At 65.5% G+C, this 20454-nt stretch overlaps 1 protein-coding gene across 2 annotated transcripts in view; it reads right to left on the bottom strand.

Annotated features, from left to right (window-relative positions):
- Window positions 1-20454, bottom strand: part of ZC3H3 (zinc finger CCCH-type containing 3) — a 79457-nt gene that overhangs the window by 48664 nt on the left and 10339 nt on the right. For both annotated transcript variants that reach the window (XM_082720472.1, XM_082720471.1), the window contains exon 4: window positions 338-491. In XM_082720472.1, the coding sequence (XP_082576598.1) occupies window positions 338-491 (154 nt within the window). The remainder of the gene's footprint in view (window positions 1-337; window positions 492-20454) is intronic.

The raw sequence follows: 20454 nt of genomic DNA, 5'->3' as shown, positions 1-20454 counted from the left end.
GCTCCCCGCTTCCGCGGCGCTGCTCGGGGCCCAGACTCTGACCGGAAGTCTCCCCGTGAAGGACGCCCAGGTGCGGCTCGGCGTGACCTCGCCGGTCTGGATGGTGGCTGTCCGCTCGGTCATCGCCCACCAGCTGGCAGCTTCCGGACAACGGTGGGGGGCTCACGCGTTCGTGCACACAGCCCACACGAGCCGGCCGTATGTCGGGACAGAGACCGCTGAACAGATAAACGAGCCCATTCCTCCGCCAGCAAACTGTGGGCCCAGCACTTCTGCGCGGCAAGCTCGGGCCCCAGCAGGCCCCGGGCCCATGGCCGCCTGGACGAGAGCCTCCTACCTGGACAGGGAGAGCCGCCGTGCCCGCCAGGAGGGCAGGGCCAGGGGAGCCTGGGGGGCGCTGAGAGGAGACGCCGGCGTCTTCTTGACAATGCGGTAGCGGGTCTTGATCTCTCTGCCGGCGGGAGGGCTCCGCAGGGCGTGCGGACCAGACGCTGCGGAGAAAACCCACACAGAGCAGGTCAGAGGAGGTGAGCAGGCCCTCCCCTCAAGGTGCACATGCATCCCCAGGGCTGCAGGAGAGCCGGGCCCAGGCCCCCGCAGTGACAGGGGCAGGGAAGGCAGCAGCCAAGTCTCCCAGGCCAGCCGAAAGGAGCGGCAGCACGGGCAGGCCAGAGCCCCTAGAGCTTCCTGTGAGCGGTGGCCAGGGGCGGGGGGCGGTGCACCGCAGGCTGGTCCGGGAGGCCAGGGGTCCAGAGTGCTCACCCCCCTCTCCGGGCACCCCTCCATGCTCACAGAGATTTATGTATTTAATCACCACTGTTTTCATAACACCTTGCGGGGTGATGAACGCCACAGCTCTTTTCTTGCTGAATGTTTCATGCAATTACCAGGGATCTGTTTTGCCCGAGTTCCCCTCCACTTGATAGCCGGCAATTTCTCCACAGCTTCGAGGAATGTACCTAATTGCCCGGCTCTCATAATCTACGGCTCTAACTGCCCAGATAATTAAAGCGAACGCAGCACGGACGCAGGCGCCGAAGCCGCTCCCACCCAGGCCACGGCCAGCAGCCTCTCCGGGAAGCTGCCCTCTGGGACGCGCGCTGGGACCCAGCACCCTGCGGGCTCTGCCTGGCTCCATCCCACCTGGCCACCCAGCGCCCGGGAGCATGGCTGGGAAGGGAGGCCGCCAGCCCGGGACTCCCACCCACAGAGACACCCACACCAGGAACTGACCGCAACACCCCCCGCAGGCAGCTGGGCCGTGGTGGCAGGCGTGTGTGCCACATGAGGCCACCAGGAAAACACACATGGTCTCGCTGCTGGAGCATCAGCACCAGAACAGGACCGTGACCCTTTGGAAGAAGTGCGCCCAGGGTCCAGGACCGCCCAGGAGAGGGCACAGGGCAGACACATGACAGCCCCAAACCTGCAGATCCCCCGCCGCAACTGTGCCCCGTGGCAGCCACTCCACTCCTCTGACAGCAAGGCCAGGGCACCACGACCTCTGTCTGCTCCCCTGGGCCCCAAGAGGCACCGTCCCAGCACCCATAAACCCCGAGCCAGACTGCGAACCTCCCTGTCACCAGCCCACAAGGAGCCCTTACGGATCTACAGACGGCATCTAGAATTCATCCCTGGGAGCCCTGGACCCGACAGACCTCTCGCCCGCAGCCAGGCCCCACATCGGCACCGTGGCCCACAGACCTCTCCAGGCTCCCAGCCTGCCGGAGCCCACGGTACCCTCTCAGCTGGCTGGGAGCGAGCAGAACGAGCCTACCCTATAGGCACCACTGCCCCCACACGGCAAAGTAACTGCCTGACGACTGGTACCCTGCCTCCAGGTCCAGATGTCAGAAGACCCCCTCCTGCAGGTGTCCCTCACTTTCTGCCAGGGTTCCCATGCACCCACACGGCCAGGCCAGGACACAGCGTGGTTCACAGTCTCCCAAGTGCCCCCAGAGGATCTGCCTCTGCTGCCAGACCAAGGAGAGTGTGGACGCCCCTTGGACATGGGGCTTCGAGGCCCATAGAGTGCACGAGGCAGGGCAGAGCTCTTCCCATATAGCTGCTGCCCCCCAAAGGGAGCCATGACACATGCAGGTGAGGCTGGGCCAGACACCCCAGCAACGGGACAGTCCCCCTCCCCCACTCGTCTCTGTCCCTGCCTCGGTGTCTCTTTCATTCTGTCTCCCTCCAAAAGCAGCAGCTCTGGGAACTCACGGAGAAAAAGGAAAAGCTCAGCAAAAGCAAAGGCAACACAGAACCACCAGGGACACCTGGTCTCGCTGAGCAGCCACAGTGCGCAGACCTCTGCTCTGGCCACCCCATGCACTCTTGGGACATAGGGGAGAGCCTAGCACACAGCCAGCATCAGTAGACAAACATTTGCTGAACCGAATGTTCAAGGTCTTGCGGGCGAGGGTAGACCAAACAAGACCAGTAACACCTTGTCCCAGCCAACAGACGTCCTTGAAGTCCCCAGGCCCACAGCCTCCCTCCTCCCATAGCCCTCGCATCTGGATGGCACACACGCCTACAGCCCCTGACCCCGGCGCAGGGGCCTCCCAGGGCAGCCACTCCCCACTGCTCTGGGATGTGAGGTGCCCCCCCCCCACTGGCGCCACGCAGCCCTGGCTCTGTGGCCAGATTCCTGCTTGGGGGCACGGTTGCCTCACCACCCTCATCCCACTCCTCCTGAGCACAGGGAACCCTGAGCCCAGTCGGCTCTGCTCCCCTCTTCAGAATGCACTACCCTGCCACCTCCTCCAGGAAGCCCCCAGACCCCATGCCCAAAGGCCCAGGCTCTGCATTCAACCTAACAGGCAGCAGCACGTAGAATGCGTTCCTGCACATTGCAGACCTATCGTGAAGCCAATTTTTTGCTTAACTTACTGCATTTTAGTTATTAGTGCCCCATTACCATTTCTAGGAAAGCACAAAGTCATAAGGCAGACCTCCTCTTAAAAGGCCGGCTGGTGTCCACTCCTTCACACTGGCAACCGCCAGGCCTCCACCAGGTGGAGGTGGAGGGGAGAGGGGGCACACCTACCCACGCCCTGCCCCCACTGCGGCCTGCAGGCCACTCCTGCTCCCCGTCTCTCCCCGACAGGCAGTGCTGGACACAGGCAGTGGAAGTGCCCATGACTGTGACCCCGGGAAGACTGTCCGGGGCACTCCTGCCGAGGGCACAGAGGGAGATGGGCAGTGTGCCTGCACGGCCAACGGACGTGAGGATCCTGAAGTCACACCCGGCGCTCGGGGACCAGGAAGCTGGGGCGGGAGGGAGCGGGGGTGTCCCGCTCCGGAGGTGGAGGGCCTGTGCAGCCAGGCCGGGAGGCGGCGTCCCCGAGCCGCGGGCACCCAGGCCCTGCCCAGACCCCGTGGCTGGGAAGGCAGCCCCAGCAGCCTGCCATTCCTCCGGGCTGGCGGAGGGTTTGTGTAGATAATCATGTTATTGAGAGAGGATGTGGGTTTAATTCCCTTCATTACAGACTCCCAGGGTTGTAATTTTTTTTCTCCGCATGATGTATTCCCCGTGGCACATTTCACTCAAATCAAACCCTTCGCGCCTTTATTGCCAACGAGGCCCGGGCGCCGCGTTATCAGGCCCACACACACAGCCCTCTCCGCCCTGCCGTGCAGAGGTCACTTCTAATGACTAATCGATCTCATTAGCTTTCCTAATTAAAAACTTTACTACCGCAATGGAAGACAAAGTACAAAAAAACTGCTGGCATCATATCTGAGCGGGGTATGAGCCCATCTATCTGCAGAGCCCGTGTGCCTGCAGTCGGCCCGGGGCTGGCCCTGCGGGGGTGGGGGAGACGCCCAGGCCTCCGGGGGCCTTCCTGTGCCCAGGACAGGTACCGCACACACAGGTAGGCCCGCTGCTGGGGTAGGGGAGGCTGCCGAGGTCCACAGCGCCTGGGACCCAAGCACTGAGCCCCACGTGTGCCGCCCTCCGGGATGTAGCTGCGGAAGCGGGGAGCACGCCAGCCCCGGCCAGTCCCTCACCAGTCCCTCCCGGGGCCGCCGGGCACTGGGCGGGCGGCAGAGGAAGGAGGACCGCGGCCCAGCCCGTAGGCAGCAACCCCCGCCGCCCCCCGGCTCAGAGAAGCCACCACAGACGGCCGAGCCCATCCCACAGAGGTCACGGCTCCCTCTCTGTGTTACTGCAGAGCAGGAGTTGAGACGGAGTTCAAATTTTTATGGAACTTCAAAGGGCAATAACTAGATAGAAAATGAGTTACTAATCTCACAATTGTTTAATGAATAAGGAAAAGATAAAAACTCTGTGCAAAGATATGCAAAGATGTGACCAGCTGGTATGCAGGGCATCCAAAATGAGCCCGGCCAACCCAGGGCCACTAAATGTCCCCTGCAGCACCCGACTGTCCGCATCTGGCTCCCTCAGGAAAGGCCTGGGGGGGGGGGCAGGCATCACGTGTCCCAGGCCCCACAGCTTCCCGACCCCGCTGCCAGCAACAGGCCACAGATGGGGACACTGGGGCCTCCAGAAAGAGGCCAACTGGGCAAGAGGCTGAGGATGCCACGGAAGGCAGCCAATGAGTCCACAGCCGGGCTTCCCACGCTGTTCCAGAAGCCTCTCCCCTAAGGCTCTGGGGGCCAGGCAGCATGAGGGAGCCAGGGTGTTGCTGGTGGAGGTACAGCCCAAGGGCATGGCCGCCTCTGGCCCTTCATGCCAACTAGGGGATGGGACTGCTGAGCAGAAAGCCAGTGACCAGTACCTGAACACAGAATTCACCAGAATCAGCCACATGAGCCACCTGTGCCCGCAGAGCAGGACTGGAGACCTGTGCACGAGGAAGCCAATCTGCCCAGAAACCCAGCTGTGCTCCTGAAGGAGGGGCACCAGGCCAGGCCCCAGACCTCCAGCTTCTCAGGGCCACGGCAACGTGGTGGTGGGGGGAGCCCTCCGACTGGGGATGGGGCGCCCAGCTGCCGGGGAGGCTGCGGTGGTGGGCCTCCCACCAGCCCTGGCTCCCCAGGACACAATTCGCCGAGACCCACCTCTCGTGCCCACTGCCAGCTCTGCTCCCCAGATGGCGACGCGGACACGTCAGCACCCCCAAACAGCCCACGCCCTTTGCTGGCTGAAGACCAGCTACAGCTCCACGGTTCAGGAGCCACAGTGGCTTCTCTTCTGCTCCTAAACCATCCTCCGGTCCTCATCGGCTCAGGTTGCGACGGGCCTGTCCCCATGACGCCAGCCACCCGTGCCTCACTGGGATGGGTGCAGGGGCCCCTGGCTGCCCAGGGCCTGTGGGTGCCAATCACAGGCCTCCACATGCCCAGACGCGTTCTTCCGTGGTCGGAAAGGTCTTCCTCCCAGGCAGTTCCGGAGGAGGAGCCAGCTGTGGCCTGGCCCAAGATCTGGCCTTGGAGTCCTCGACCCCGGGGGGGGGGGCTCTGGCATCAGGCAGATGAGGGGACAGGGTAGACAGGGTGTCGAGCCGTGGGAACCAGCCTAGTCTTTTCCTGGGCAAAGACGTGGGCCAACACCTGGCCGTGGGGCTGCTGCTGCACCCCAGAGAGAGGACAGGAGGCCCCTGCGCACTGAAGGTTGCTGGTGTGGGGCACACTCCCAGATCCCCTCTCTGCAAGGCCTGTGCCTGTGTCTTGGCGCCCACAGCTTTCAGGGCAGGCCCTGGCCACAACCCTGTTCTTCGGCAAGAGCAAGACTCCCAGACCAGCCTCCCGCTGCCGGCTGCGAACACACTGAAAGCCCACCCACGTGCAAACAGGTGCACCCCAGAGGCGGGACTGCCAGGAAGCACCCCCAGCATTGAGTCCGCGGGCCTGGGTTGGGGAGGACCCTGAGCGGGGTCAAAGAGAGGGGACAGCATGGCCATAGGCTCTAGGCGGCCAGTGCTCTGGCTTCTCCTGGTAGACATGGGGAGGGGGCCTCCGGGGGCTACTGGAACCCAGGGAGGAGCTGGCTAGCACGGGGTCAGGCCTGCCCTGCACTGCCTCAAGGGTAGCACAAGGCTCACACCTGTGGCCGAAGCCTCACCTTGCTCCCAGACTCCGTGTCACCCCAGGGACAGTGACACGGCCAGACATGGGGACGGGCTGGGCCAAGCAGGACAGGTGGGTCCAGACAGTGTGCAGGCAACGAGCAGCCCACAGATCCTGAGCTGAGAAAGGGTCCCCAGAGAGCCAGGCCCTTACCTTCCCATGCTTACCTGGCGGGGGAGGGGACAGGGGAGGCGCAGGTCAGCCCAGAGGCCCCTGGTCTTCTCGGCAGCAGGAGGTGCCCCGGAGTGCACTTCCCCCCAACCCCCAGCTGCAGGAGAACCATGCAGTGGACACGGAACCTTGCGTGTGTGGTGTGCACAGGGCTGATGTGGTGTGCACAGGGCGGATGGGCACTGGGACCAGACAGGAGCTGTGCTTAGCGAGTGTCAGAGGAACAGCCCCAGGCCTTCTGCCGCTTCAGCCTGGTGGGCAGCCAACCTTCCAGAAAAAAGAAAACAGCCCGTGCTCCCCACATGGCTCTCCGCCCGGCCTGGGCTCACCCTGTCCCGCATCTGTGGCCGGCTCCTAAGGAAGACGTCTGCTAAGGAAGCCAGGCGGACCCAGCAAACCCCAAGGGAAGTTCCCCAGGGGACTTGGCTGCACAGCAGACAGGGAAGGCCTCCTGGCCCCGACCATCCCAGCCTTGTCCTGAGGTGCCCAGGAAGCAGGTGCCGGTCAGGTCCCCACAGCACCTCTCAGCCCCGGAGGTGAGCCGCACAAGCAGCCCGGGCTCACAGGCGAGGGAACCCACCAGAGCGCGCACGGGCTCAAGGGCGGGAGCGAAACGGCGCAGGAACCTCTTCGTGGCCCGCCTGGAGCTCCCCGCCGGACGGTTTCTTCCCTGTCTCCCGAGTGGCCTCCGCCCGGGGCACCTTCCCTGGAGATGATTCTTCCGGCCGCTCCCCCTGTGCTCAGGACCCATGGCTGGCCCTCCTCCTCCTCTCTAGCCCGTGGTCTTCGCCTTCTGAGTACGTAGCTCAGCGCATGTGGGGCAGCAGCAGGACGCCTGGGTCCGCACCTACACCTGCCTGCCTACACCCAGGCCTACCAGGGGGCGTCTGAGCCTCCCCACAGACCCAGCAGCCCGCTGAGCGCCAGCAGGGGCCCCGCACCGGCCTCCCCAAGGCCCGTCCGCACACTGCTCCACGTGAGACGAGACGCAAGGACACGGCCTGCCCCTGTCCCTCCAATCAGCACCCCCTGCGCACCCGTCTAGGCCCCCTGCAGCCAGGCTTGGCTGCGGTGTGTGCCGCCATCGCACAGACGCACAACCCTCGCCTGGGCTCTGGGGGCCTCTGGGGAATCTCTGCGGCCCCCCACCGTGGCCTCAGCACAGCTGGCGGCTGAGCGAGTGCCCCAGGCTCCCCGCCCGCTGCCGGCCGCTCCCCACCACGCCCCGAGCAGGAACACGGACGCACACCGGGCCGCGCGGCCTCCCAACCGCCTTCGCGGAGTCAGCGAGGGTCACCGCGAGGGGACGTGCACTGCTGCACACAACTTCCCACCCATCAAGCGTGAAGCCAAATGCCTGCAGGTGTCCACACAGCCGGGAGGCGGGCACTAGTAGGCGCCGGGCACCCCACCACGACCTGTGTGGACACAGACAGAAGCAGGTTCCATAAAAGGCTCCCAGCCCCCGCCCCGCCCCGCCCCCCCACCCTCTAAGCCCCTTTGCTGTCTGCAGGGGAGGACCCAAATACCCAGGCAGGGTGGGCAGTGGTCAGCTCCAGTGGGACATCTCCATACGAAGCTGGGGGCCTCTGTGCCCTCACGTCCTCCACAGAGAGCACACGATGCCCAGTGCATGGCCGAACCAATGGGGCATGTCGGGCTCTCAATGCACAGATGCAGGACAGAGCCCAGGCTGGGGAGCCAAGGGGCCTCTGTGCAGGGTCCCAGAGGAGGGACAGAATGGACAGAGGCTCAGCTCCCACGGACACCAGCCAGAAACACAGCTGCCGAGAGGCCCACGTGCCCCCATCCCGTGAAGGCGCGCCAAGCGTGTCTCCAGGCAGGCACCCTCTTGCACAAGTGCCCTGTTCGCCGAGCCTGCTGTCCCCCCGGCCCTGGACAGTCCCAGCCCAGGCAGCAGGTGCAGGGAGGTGCACAGAGCACACGGGAGGCAGGGCCCGGCCCTCGGGCTCCCACCCGTGGAAGCGCAGCGGCAGCAGGTGCTCACGTGCTGGCAGGGCCCCGACTGGCTCTCCCAACGAGGCGTGACAGCGGCCCAGGCAGAAGACGGCGGACGCGCTGCCCCCGCGCTCACGGCAGGAGCTGCCACACACGGAGCGCCAACGAGCTTCAGGAACGCGATGACTGCAGTCACAAAGTATGAATTTTTATGAGTCTAATAAATCACTCCACTTTTCCTGTGCCTGGTGGTTCCCAGCTCTTCGAAGGCTGGAAAAGCCCGGCTGCAGGGAGGCAGTCTGGCCCTCGGCTCCAGCGGTGGCCACGAGCAAGGACACAGGGCAGCTGGGGAGGCTCCCAGGCACCCAGGATGCCCCTGCTCTGCACGCCAAGGCCGCAGGAGGTCAGCGCTCCCACGGGCTCATCGGGAAGCTCTCAGGAGGGCTCTGGCTCCCCTCTGCTCAGAGACCAGCCCGCAGAAATGCCAGGATCGCTGAGGCAGGGCGTCCCAGCCAGAACCAGCACGGGCTGGTGTGGGGAGGCCAGGCGGATGCGAGCACGCACACCGCCGGGACAGAGGTGCAGGAGGACCCCAGAACCTGGGGGGTGCGATGGGCAGCAGCCCGCCCCGCCCTGTTGGCGTCCCACGTGCACCCCGTGGCCCACAGGTGCTGGCCGCCCGCCTTCCTGCAGCACGGTCACCGCCGCGCCAGGGGTCGGCCCTGAGAAAGTTACCGATTATCAAATCACAGAGGCAGCCCGACAGGCCATACGTCAGCCAGCAGCCGGCGGCACGGCGGCCTGAAGAGCGCGGGCAGCTCATTGATGACAAACAACCACGGTCGGCTGCCTGTCCCCCAGCGGGCCGCGCTCGCTGTCGCCGCACACTACCTGCTGTTTAATGACGACACCGTCAGCCCAAGACGCGGCGCCGACGCCGCCACGGACTGTCAGGGCCCTATTAGAGGGAAGATGGAGACCCTACTCTTCTCACACTCACTCAAGCAACTCGAGCCGCTCGTTCCTATAATTATGGTGCGCGAGCCATCGATCGCGCCGACACCTGACCCGTCTGTATGAGATGGCAGTAGTTTGCTCCGTGACAGCTACTATAGATTATGGGGGGGTCGACCCTCCCCTTTTAACCACGCTGCTATGGGGGGAAGGGGGAAAGTGAGCCCTTCTCACCACCCACCCACCCACAGGCATGGCCCAGAGGGCAGGGAAGCCCGCCCAGCCCTGGGAGCTCAGGAAGCTGCCCTCCCCCACACCGGGAAGGCCAAGGCGGCGTGTGGCAGGCAACCAGGGGAATCCAGGCAGGGAGAAAACCTCCAGGCCAGGCACTCCAGGTGAGGGGGCCGCCCTGCGCCAGGAAGACGCCCCACCCACCGGGGCCCTCCTTCACAGGTGAGGAGCACGGCTGAGAAGCTGGGGAGCCGGGCCGGCCTTGGCCACTGCCCACCCCGCCGCAGCAGACCCAGGCGGCTTGCTCCCTGAGGCGCCCCGGCGGACCTTGGGCAGAGCAGCTCGGCCAGGATGTCCTGGGACTGGGCATCCCTTGACCTGCCTGCAGCCGCCCAGGCTCCAGCACCTCGAGACCACCTCCCGCAGCGAGGGCCGACCCTCCTTGGGATCAGCAGGCCCTGGAGGGACTGCGGCACCCCAGGGCAGCGTGTGGGGAGTGCACGGGTATGCGGGGGTCACACGGGCGTCAAGGAGCAGTCGGGCCCATCAGGGCACAGGGCCCCGCCATACTGCCTGCTGGGTCCTGGGGCTTCAGCCTCACAGAGAAGGAGCTCATGCCCCGGGGACCTAGCCCACGCCTCCTGCCCTTACCACGTGTCACAAGACAGGCCTGCACCCTCCTGTGTGCTCAGACCCCAGCCCTGACCTCGGTGACCCTGGGGACCCCTCAACCATCCTGAGCCGAGGCGGCTGCTACCACCCGCGCGCCCCCACCGGATTTACTTCGGCCCGTGGTCCTCGGGGTCAGTCGGCCACAGCAAGAGACGGAGCCAGACCAGCCCACAGCTCCCACTTATGTGGCCTGGATGCCCACACACTACGCGCGGGGGACCGAGTGACTCGGGCCACAGAACGCCTTCAGGAGACAACACGGGCAACACGAAGCTCCAGAAGCGACTGAAGACCAAGGAAGAGCCCGAGAAGGAGCGGACTTGGCACAGGGCGGGCTGTTCGGAGGTGCGGACCCCGGCGCTCCGCCCCCCACGCAGGCGAGCCTCTGACAGAAGGCCATCCCCGGGAAGGGCCAACACCGTCCTGTCCCTGCAGAAAATTCTGGCAGGAACTTGCTCGTTCATTCATTCAGCAGATTTCTGGCAAGACCCGCTATGCCCTGGGGAAACGGCAGGGGGCACAGAGGGCCCAAGCCTCCTACAGCAGGTGGGCCTCCCGCAGCCCCTGCCGGGAAGGGCCCCCCAGGGCACACATCAGAAGAGGCAGCGGCAGCACCTACAAGCCCGACCCTGAGCGCCCGTGGGGTCCCTGCCAGGGCCCAGCCTGCACAAGTCCTGCCCCCGCCCCGAGCTTCAGGGACTCTGGGGGCCAGGACCACAGAAGTACTGGAACTCCTCTCGAGACAGCCCCGTTCCGTGCCCGACGCAGGGCCCAGATGACCCCACAGTCCCGCCTACCCGATGCCAACCGCTTTCCCTCTACCCACCGCAGTCCTCCTTGCCTGGCAGGACCCAGTGCCGCAGCCCGTCCTCCCTGTGACCTAGATGGAACCAAGCACAGAGCTTGGTCGCCCACCAGGCCCTGTGCGGGTGAACAGAGCTGACCCCAGCACCTCCTCCCACATCCCTACCCCTGCCCAGGGACAAGACCTGAAGCCGGCCCAGCAGCAGAGGCCCTGGAGCAGCCCCAGGGTCCCAGCCCAACGCCTCTTGCCTGTGCCCTGGCTAGGGCTCGCGTGCCCAGTGCAGGGGCCCAAGGCCTCAGCCCTAAGTGCCAGCCAGACCGGGTGCCGGCCAGCACCTAATGGCACGCGGGCCCCCCAGCGCGTGCCCTCATGAAATGGCCAGTGCTCTGTCACCTCTGCACCCACTTCCGTTTGCAGGCCTGGCCCACCTGGGGCCAGGAGAGACAGCCTGAAAGGTACAAGGTCAGTCACATCCCTCAGCCCGGCTGAAACCCCAGGAGACCAGAGGCTCTGAGGAGCGATGTTCGGGGGGGTCCTAAGTCCCCCAGTGAAAGGTGAGGCCACGCCCACACTCACTGACAGCACCAAGGCCACTTGAGCCGGGCCGGTACAACCAAGGGGACACAGTCGGCCCACAGTCGGCAGCTGCTGCTGGGGGGGGGGGGCGGCTGGTGGTCAGGAAGGGGCTGGACGTGCCCACCACGCCCAGACAGACAACCCCGCACTCTCAGCCGCGATGCGGAAAGGGCCAGTTCCCTGTCCTGGGGGCCGGGGGCAGGCAAGGTGCAGAGCACTGCGGACGGTGACTCCAGCAGCGAAGCCACTGGAGCCATACGGGCCCTGGGAAAGGAAGGGCATGCGCAGAGCCTGCCTCCTCCCGGCTGACTCCCGTCCTCTCCCTCAGGGATGGGGGCACAGCGGGGGGAGCTGCCCCCACAGGCACTGCAACCCCAGCCCGCAGGGCAGCCGGCACAGCCCCACGGGTGTATGACGTGCACGGGCTGCAGCCGTCACAGGGAACTGCCCAGGGGATCCCCGGGTCCCCTCTCCCAGCCTGACGTCACCAGGGCAAGGCCTGGCCAGTCCATGGGCGCTGGGGAGCTGCCAGGTGCCTGCAGTCCAGGCGCCCAGGGGAGCCCAAGGCCTCTGGCCAGGACACAGTGTCCCACTCGCCACAGCAAGGCCTTTTCTCGGGTGACCCCACTGCTTCCTCTGAGCCCAGGCTAAAGGAAGAAGCCTGCCAGGCGGCCTGGAAAACCTCCCGAACGAGCAGCGGTCGCTCACAGAAAACCACGCATGCCGGTCCCAGAACCCAGGCTGCCAGGCTGGCCTTTGCTGGGCCAGCACTAGGGGAAGGGTACCAGCCAGGTGGGCCACGCCCTGGCACGCTCAAAGATGGCCCACCTCTGCCCCCAGGGCCCTCGGTACAGGGCAGGAGCCCCAGAGCCCAGCCCACGGCTCCCCAGCAGGAGCCCACAGAAGGGCAGGCCGCAGCTGCAGGGGGAGCTACAGGCGTCAGGCATCAGGTATCAGGAAGGAGGGGGGAGCAGGGAGGGAGCAGCGAGGTCAGAGGAGGGACCGTGTATGCGAGGCGGGCGGGGCAGGCAGCTGCAGTGACAGGCGGACAGACGTCCACCACATGCTGCCCCCACACACTCCCTGACAGCTGCCGCTGCCCCAGGGTCCGCACGGTGTCCTCACAGAGGCTGGGCTCACGCGCTCCCAAGCACTAGGGTACACCCCTGCAGAGCGGTGGGGTACACCCCTGCAGGCAGGCTGGGTTTGCAGACAAGGCGGCAGTCTGGGCGGCCACAGGGCGCAGACTCAGCAGGGATGGGAACGCGGTGGCGAGAGCAACTTTGTGACCGGCCCAGGCTTCAGGCTTCGGCAGGGCACCCCAGACACTGGGCAAGGGGCTCCGGCCCAGGGCCTGTCCCAGCTCCCCCAGACCTCCCAACTCGAGCGACGCCCAGACACAGAGCAAGCCTCCCATGGTCGCTCTTGCCCAGATTCTGAGGTGGGGCCTGGGGCTGGGGAGCTGCGGTTTTCCAAAGCCCCAGGCCTGTCCATCTCCGGTGGACACCGGGAGGTAATCCTCATGTAAGCCCCATGCCCCCAGACACGCCAGCCCCTGCTGGCCCCCCGGCACCCCCGGCGTGATCCAGAGCGAAGACCACCCCCGGGCCCATGCCCCACGGAGCCCAGGGGGTCTTCCGCCTCAGGCAGGTGCGGACCCCTGGGGGGTGCAGTTCCCACGGCCCCTCACACAGACCCCCTGCCCTCCTCCTCCCATCTTGCCGTCTCGCCAGACACGCGAGGACCCGGGGTCACCACGCCCCCAGCCCCGAGAGAGGAAGCAGCTGCCCAACCACCAGGTTCATGACCACACCGCCCCCCAGGCACGCACAGGGCCGCCTCCACCCAGACTCGGGCCTGGGAGGTGGAAGCCGGCTCTCAGCCCCGAGTGGGGAAGACAGCAGGCGGCGGCACAGACACGCCACGCTCCCCCGCGGAGGCCGTCAGCGGCGGCCACGGGCCCTGCAGTTAGGCACGACTTGTGGAGGGCATCAGCCTGGAAGGGGCGTGCCCCGAGGCGCAGCACGTGCCCTGCCCACTGTTCCCCCGGGTTCCTGCGGGGCCAGGGAGGGCGGAGGGAGAGCAGTAAAACTTGGAACCTGGAAGAAAACTCCATGACCTCGTCTCAGCAGAGCCCCAACCCCTGCAGCTCAATCCAGTGCACGGGAACACGCCATCCCCCTTCAGGGCCCACAGGTGCCTCTCTGACGAGACTCACTGCAAACTTACTGCCCTTTGGTCTTTGCAAGAGCCTGTCACTTAGCACGGCCCGGCCCAGCCCTTCTCGCTCGCTGCACCTGCACCTCTAAGGACAACGACCAGAGCGGTGCAGGCAGACAGCACCCAAGGCAGAACCTTAGTCCCCACGAGGGGCAGGTCAGGCAGTGGGATGGGGGCACTCTTCCTTTGGGCTTGTGCCCTGCCCAAAGAGGCAGGGGACCGAGGGGACCGAGGACCATGTCTCTGCTCCCCAGAGCCAGGCAGGGGCAGGGCACCACAGGAGGCCCTGAGGAACACCTGGCCAGAGGACCAAAAATCAGGGCACCCGGTCACCCTGGCCTTTCCCATCGCTGCCCACAGCCCAGAGCTGGCAGGCAAAGCCGGCGGTCTACTCGGCCTAGGCCTGGCCGTGACAATTCAGGGCCCAGCAGGCACACAGGAACCCTCGGTGCACTGTGTGCCCTGCCCTGGAGGCACCTTGGAAATGAGGGTCCCCGTTTCCCTCTCTAAGAGGTCTTGGCCCAAAACAGAGCCCCATCTGCATGCCGGCTTATGTCCGGCTTTGTACGCTCACAGGGCCAGGGGAGGGCTCATCGCCCCTGCCCAGCTCAGGCGGGCCCTCTGTTGTCCCACAGCCACAGCGCTGCGGGCACAGCTCACACCACGGAGCGTGCTCCCGAGGCTGCAGCGCTCTGCCGCGCCCCTGCACGCGCCCTGCCACTTCCTCGCTCTGCCGCTGACGCCGAAAGGGCAATTAGGAGAGGAGCTGCCAGAGCCTATCACGGATCTGAGCGGCTGGAAAAGGCACAGCACAAAGGAAGCACAGCAGCTCCAGAATTAATTCGGGAAGCGTGGGGTAGACCCCCGCAGAGCAACAACAAACAGGCCAGCCTGGGCAGGTGGGGAGTGGGGGCGTGGCGGGAGGCAGGGACAGCAGCCTGGGGGGCACGCGTGGGGGGGGGGGGCTCTGTATGGAGGCCCCAGGGCACTGGACGGCCACAGACAGGCAGGGCAGGCAGAAGGGGCCACACAGCTGTCAGGTCCCCACCACAGCCCGCAACGTGAATGAGCTGGGAGGGGACGCGGGGGCCGGGGACAAGACCCTGGCATCCCACAAGCCCTGTGGACCCCCGGGCCGGAGACACCAGAAGGGCACAGGGCCCTGGGGCTTATCCGAGGCTGGGGCTCCGTCCTGCTGGGCCTGGGAGGCGCTCAGGCAAACCCAAGAAATCACTGGACACTTAACAGCAACAGACTTTGGGCTGTAGGTTCCCCTGAAAAATTCCATTTGTTCTACGCACACACCAAACCTCCTCGCTGAAAGGCTACCGGAGTGAGCAGGAGAGAGCCGGGCCGCATGCACAGTGCCAGGCGGCTCCGTCTCGGGCCCTCACAGCCGGGCCTGGGCTCCACCTGGAAAGTGCTCTGCCCGCCGCCAACCCCACCCCCTCGAAGGCCACGCAGGCGGCCTGGAGCAAGGGCCCTCACGGTAAACAGGTCATGGCCAATGACCTCGGGGCTCGAGGGAAGCCGCTAGCGCCTCCCAAGCACCCAGCAACGGGGCGGGGCGGAGAAAGCAGGAAGGCTCAACGCGCAGGGCCCAGGGCCTCAGGCACCGTTGCCAGGATCGCAACGTCCGCCCAGAAGCTCGGACAGCTGAAGAGGCGTCTGCAGGGGACAGCTGAGCCCACCCTTTCTGAGACACCCCAGGTGTCCGCCCCTTGGCAGAGCCACCTGCACGCCCCCAGCAGGACAGACCCAGCGGGCCAGGGAGGCCCATCCTGAGGGGCTCCATCTGTGTCCACGGGGTCCTGCGAGGACACGGAGAGAAAGGTCCCCGCACACCTGCAACACTAACGGAGGCATTAAGAGACGTTCTCCGGTCAGAAGGAGGGAAAGCGGGACAGGAGAACGCACGGGGCCATCCGGGCCGACGCCGCGTCTGTAAACCGGCTGGAGAGGGCTGAAGCCCAGGGAGAGCCGGGGCAGGGCAGGTGCGGCACAGAAGTGGGAGGGGACAGAGCCTGCGGGTCCCTCGGCATCCCAGAGGAAGCACAGCGGGCGGCGCGGCGCGACCTCCGACCTCCGCGGTGAGAGAGCCGAAGGACGCCCAGTGCGTGGATTGAGGGGAAAATGGGATAAAAAAAATCTAGAGGAACGAAGAACGGAGCACCTGGGCGGCTCCGGAGCTCAGCTCAGGCCCCGCATGGGGCGCCCCGCCGGGGTGAAGCCACGCAGCCGAGGGCGAGAGCAGGACGGACAGAAAGCCTGGGGGGAGGCCGGAGCCGCGACCAAACACGTTAGTGATCACAGTAAGCGTGAACGCGCCCGGTCTCGCTTTAGAAAGACAACTTCAGGCTGCAGTTAAAGCTCTTTGCCGCACGTAAGAAGTCTCTGATCGTAACGGAGAAGCTGAAAGCACCGTGCGGCTGCGTCGGGTACAGACGACACTCCCGTGTGTGAGTGCGCCTCCCGGTACCCGCCGGGAGGAGCCGGGGCCGATGCCAGCGTCACAGAAAAGAGCCTTCGAGGCAAGAAGCGTTACTGGAAATAACGAACATTCACAACCTTAAACGGCTGCATCCGCCAGGTAGACCTGCCGGCCTGAACTCGCGAGCCCTCGGTGCAGTGGCCGCCACCGGCGCCCTGCAGAACGGACCGCGGAGACAGCAGGCCCCCACCAGCACGCCTCCGGCCGTGACCACACGTGGTGAGAGCACCCCCGGCCCCGCCAGCTGCGCCGGTAGGGGCAGGAGCCACACGGTGAGCGCCCACGCCCCACACCCAGCGGCAACAACCCCGCGACCTCCGCAGCACGCACTGCCTGGGACTGGGCACACGGGGCCCCAGCACCAGTCTCAGCGCACCCCGAGGGCCTGAGCTCCCAGCAGTGCACAGGCTGGGCTGAGGCTGCAAAGCAGCAGCCACAAACTCCTCCGAAGCACTCACAGGTTTGGGAATGACACAGAACACCCGCGGGTCAGGGAAAAATTAGAAAAAAAGTTGGAGGGAAACAGAAATCACTAACTTGCAGGATACAGCTGTGCTTAGGAGAAACTTATAACGAACAACCGCCTATTACTCTTTATAAAAGATTTTATTTATTTGACAGACAGAGATCACAAGCAGGCAGAGAGGCAGGCAGCGAGAGGAGGAAGCAGGCTCCCCGCCGAGCACAGAGGCCAAGCTGGGCCTCGATCCCAGACCCTGAGATCATGACCCAAGCTGAAGGCAGAGGCTTAACCCACTGAGCCACCCAGGCGCCCCAACTGCCTATTTTTCAAGAGACCTGGGCCACCCGTGCAAGCACTGAGCAGGGCCCGCTGTGGTCCGTGGGGGTGTGGCTCTGAGTCAGAACGGCAACCCTCACCCCTACCCTCTGCTGCCCACCTGCTACCCCTCGCGAAGACCTGTGCAGGCCCCCAAGGGCACACACGCCTGCCAGCACTGATGCCCAGGACAGCTGGAGGGCTGAGGGGACTCTGCAGCCATTCCCTCCTTTACAAGCCAAGGGAACAACATGGCGTGACCCCCCCCAGCATGGCACCTTTCCCTTTTAGAGCACAGGAGTAAGGAAGGAGAGGAGGCTAGAGAACCCCAAAGGAGAGACCCAACCCAGGCCTCCTTGGCGAGATGCCCACCACGGCCCCCTGGAGCCCCACGCCAAGCAGAGGAGCCGCAAGGGCAGCTCGGGCCTGACTCACGGCCACACCGCTAGCTCGCTGCCGGTGGGCACGGGGCCAGGCTGAGGTAGGCAGGGGAGGGGGCCTCCCCGCGTGGGCCCCTCGGAAGCCACAGCCGCCTCACCCTGCACCTCCCACGGGCCCACGCACCAAAGACACAACCTTCCGGCTGCAGAGCTCCCAGAAAGGGAAAGACGCCAGGACTGCCGCCCCCCACCCACTCAGCTCTTGTCCCCCTCCAGAGGACCAGAAGGCCCAGCCTGAGGACACCGTGTCCCTCCCACCCAGCCGTCCCCAGCAGGAAGAGCGCCACCGGAGGCTCAGAGCCCAGGAGCACCTCTTCCCAGGCAGCTCCCAGCACCCCTCCCTGGGACCACCGTCCCAGGGCCAGAGACGGATACTGCTCCGCACCTCAGTGGCCCCAAGAGGACGATGCTCTCGCATCAGTGCTCCCCCAGCAGTGCTCCTGGGGGCTCCAAAGCCACACTCTTGCTCCTCCTCCGTCACACACACACCTGGGCCGAGAGGTACCAAGGGGCCAGCTGGGTCATACCCCCCAGCCCAGAGCCCAGGTTCCAGCCATAAATGCCACAGGGAGCCACAGACAGCAGGTCGTGTCCACAGGCCCCCGCCCTCCCAGGGCTGGGTGTAAGCCCTCAGTCCTCGAGGAAGGAGTCTGCCACGCCAGCGAGCCCAGGACAAGAGGGGCACTGAGGGGCCACTGGCAACGAACCGGATGCACCAGACGCCCCTCGGGGCCACCCCCACCCACCTCCGCGCCCTTGTCACCTGCAGCTACAAGGGACACACCCGCTTTGCTCCTGGTGGTTGCGCGGGGATGCCGGCACAGCCTGGCCATCAGCCTGCACCACAGTCTTACCAAGGACCCAGGGCAGGGCCTGCAGACGAGAACAGAGCTGGGGCTGGGGGCAAGGAGCAGGGAGGCGCTAGACTTTGCTGGTCACACAGCAGCCCCTGTGCCTGCCATCCCCTCCAGCCCCGGCCCCGCTTTGCGGGGAGACCCAGCATTTGCTCCGTGGCTGGCATGGAGCCCAGAGCATCGCCCCGTCCTGGAGGCGTGGCCTGCAGGCCGCAGCAGGGGCCTGGGCCCACGGTCAGGTGCAGGCTGCTGCCCACAGAGAGGAAGGCCCTGTGGCTCCCCAGCCTCACTTTCTGCCTCTGGGAGTCGGATCACCCCAGGCCCAGCCCAGACAGCCCACACTCAGCAAACTGAACTTGGCCCTGTGCCCTCCCTTGGCAGCCTCCGTGTGAGCCCAGCGCCCGGGACAGCTCTGGTCTGCGCTGCGTACGCCCGTCCAGGCAGGAGGAGCCTGGCAGCGGACGGAGGTAAGGCAGGAAGACGGTCCTCACACTCCGCGGATGAAGCCAAAGGGGCAAGGGCCTCGCAACCAGCCACCCCGATGGCTGCGGGCCTCCTGCCGCCTGTGCGCCTCCCCACGTCCCTTTGTTCTAGGCTCGTCCAAGGGAAGGAAAGCCCGTGTTCCGCCACCGGCCCTGGGCATGCTGTGCTCACTGCTCGGGCCACCCCGCACTGCGTCCCCAGATTCCTCGCCAACCTCTGGCCCTGTGGAAGCCCTGGCCAGGCGGGTGCCCCCACCCTGCTCCCTGCCAGTGGGCCAGTCCCTCCGCCTCTTCCTTCTGCCACAAAGAGTCACATCTGTGCCGCCATCACTCCCTCTCCTCCCCACACTGGGGGCCTTTGCTGCCACAGACGTAGCAGCGCGTAGAGCACAGTGACCCTCAGTGACCTTCACTTATCAGAGGCAGAAAGGGCACAGAGTAAGGAGTAACAGGAAGACCACGGGCCCCACACGCGGGGCCGGGAAGGTTTCTGGGCTCCCCAGGCACCGTGCACCGGAGTCAAGCAACAGCGCACAGCCTGCACTCCGTGACGGTCAGCCCCCCCCAGGGAGGCCACCTGCACAGAGGGTCCAGCCCAGGGGTACAGCCACTCCAAGCCGCCCCCACCCCCAGCCAGCCCAGAGTGCCCCGCAAACGCCTGGGGTGAGGATGGGCCTCCCTCCAGCAGAGGCCCAGGGCAAGGCCTGAGGCTCTGCTCTGTTCCTCTCGGCCCGCCCCCTGCCTGGGGCCTTGAGGCCAGTGCAGACCTCCCAAGAGCCCCCGCCAAGCAGCAGGTTCTGGGGCTGCCTCCTGAGACCGACGCTGCAGTGCTGCGGCCTGATGCTCCCCACCCAGACGGCTGCTGCTTGAGGGGCAGCTACAGGACAGAGCCAGCAGCATGCCCAGCAAGAACCCCACAAACGTCCCTGCACAAACTGCACACGCCCAGCTGGGCGTCCACACTCAGGATCTGAGGGTGAGCCTGCTCTGACCTCTCCAGAAACAAGGGGACAGCCCCAACGTGGGCCCTTCAAGCCCCCGGACCACGCGCCAGGAGACTCGCCTAAGGAACCAAGAGCAGGTGGACAAGGAGCAAGACAGCCCGGGGACGGGTCGGGGGATGGGGGTGGGGAGACACCCCTCCCCCGCAGAGCAATCACTGTGGGGCTCCGCTCGGGGGGCTGGGGGAGGTACAACAGTCAGCTAAGTGGCCTGGGGAGGGACCCAGGTACAGGAGGGAGGTGGGGGGGTCCAAGGGGAGCTCCCGTGGGGAGAAACTCCCGGAGGACTTCCTTGGAGAAACTTGGGACACAGGAAATGGGTGTCCCACTTCTTTCTCTTACAGATTTTATTTAGGGGCGCCTGGGCGGCTCAGTGGGTGAAGCATCTGCCTTCGGCTCAGGTCATGATCTCGGGGTCCTGGGATGAGCCCCCTGAAGGCTCCCTGCTCAGCGGGGGGCCGGCCTCTCCCTCTCCCTCTGCTTCTCACCCCTGCTCACATTTCACTTACTCTCTCTCTATAAAATAAAATCTCAAGATAAAAAAGACTATTGATCCTGAAGGGGAGAAAGACAGCACACGAGACACTGAGGAGAGAAGCAGAGGGAGAGGGACAAGCAGACGCCATGCGGGGCAGAGTCCAAGGTGGGAGCTGGATCCTACGACCCCAAGATCGTGACCTGAGCCGAAACCAAGAGTCAGGCACTTCACCTACAGAGCCCCGAGGTCTCCTTAGGTGACGCACTTCTGGCTGGAGTAGGAGGGGCCCCCCCAACACTGGGC

Source organism: Mustela nivalis (assembly GCF_964662115.1).
Source record: "Mustela nivalis genome assembly, chromosome: 2".
In the NCBI taxonomy this organism is placed as follows: Eukaryota; Metazoa; Chordata; class Mammalia; order Carnivora; family Mustelidae; genus Mustela; species Mustela nivalis.
Note: the sequence above shows the minus strand (reverse complement) of the source record. Positions and strands in the feature narration are given on the sequence as shown.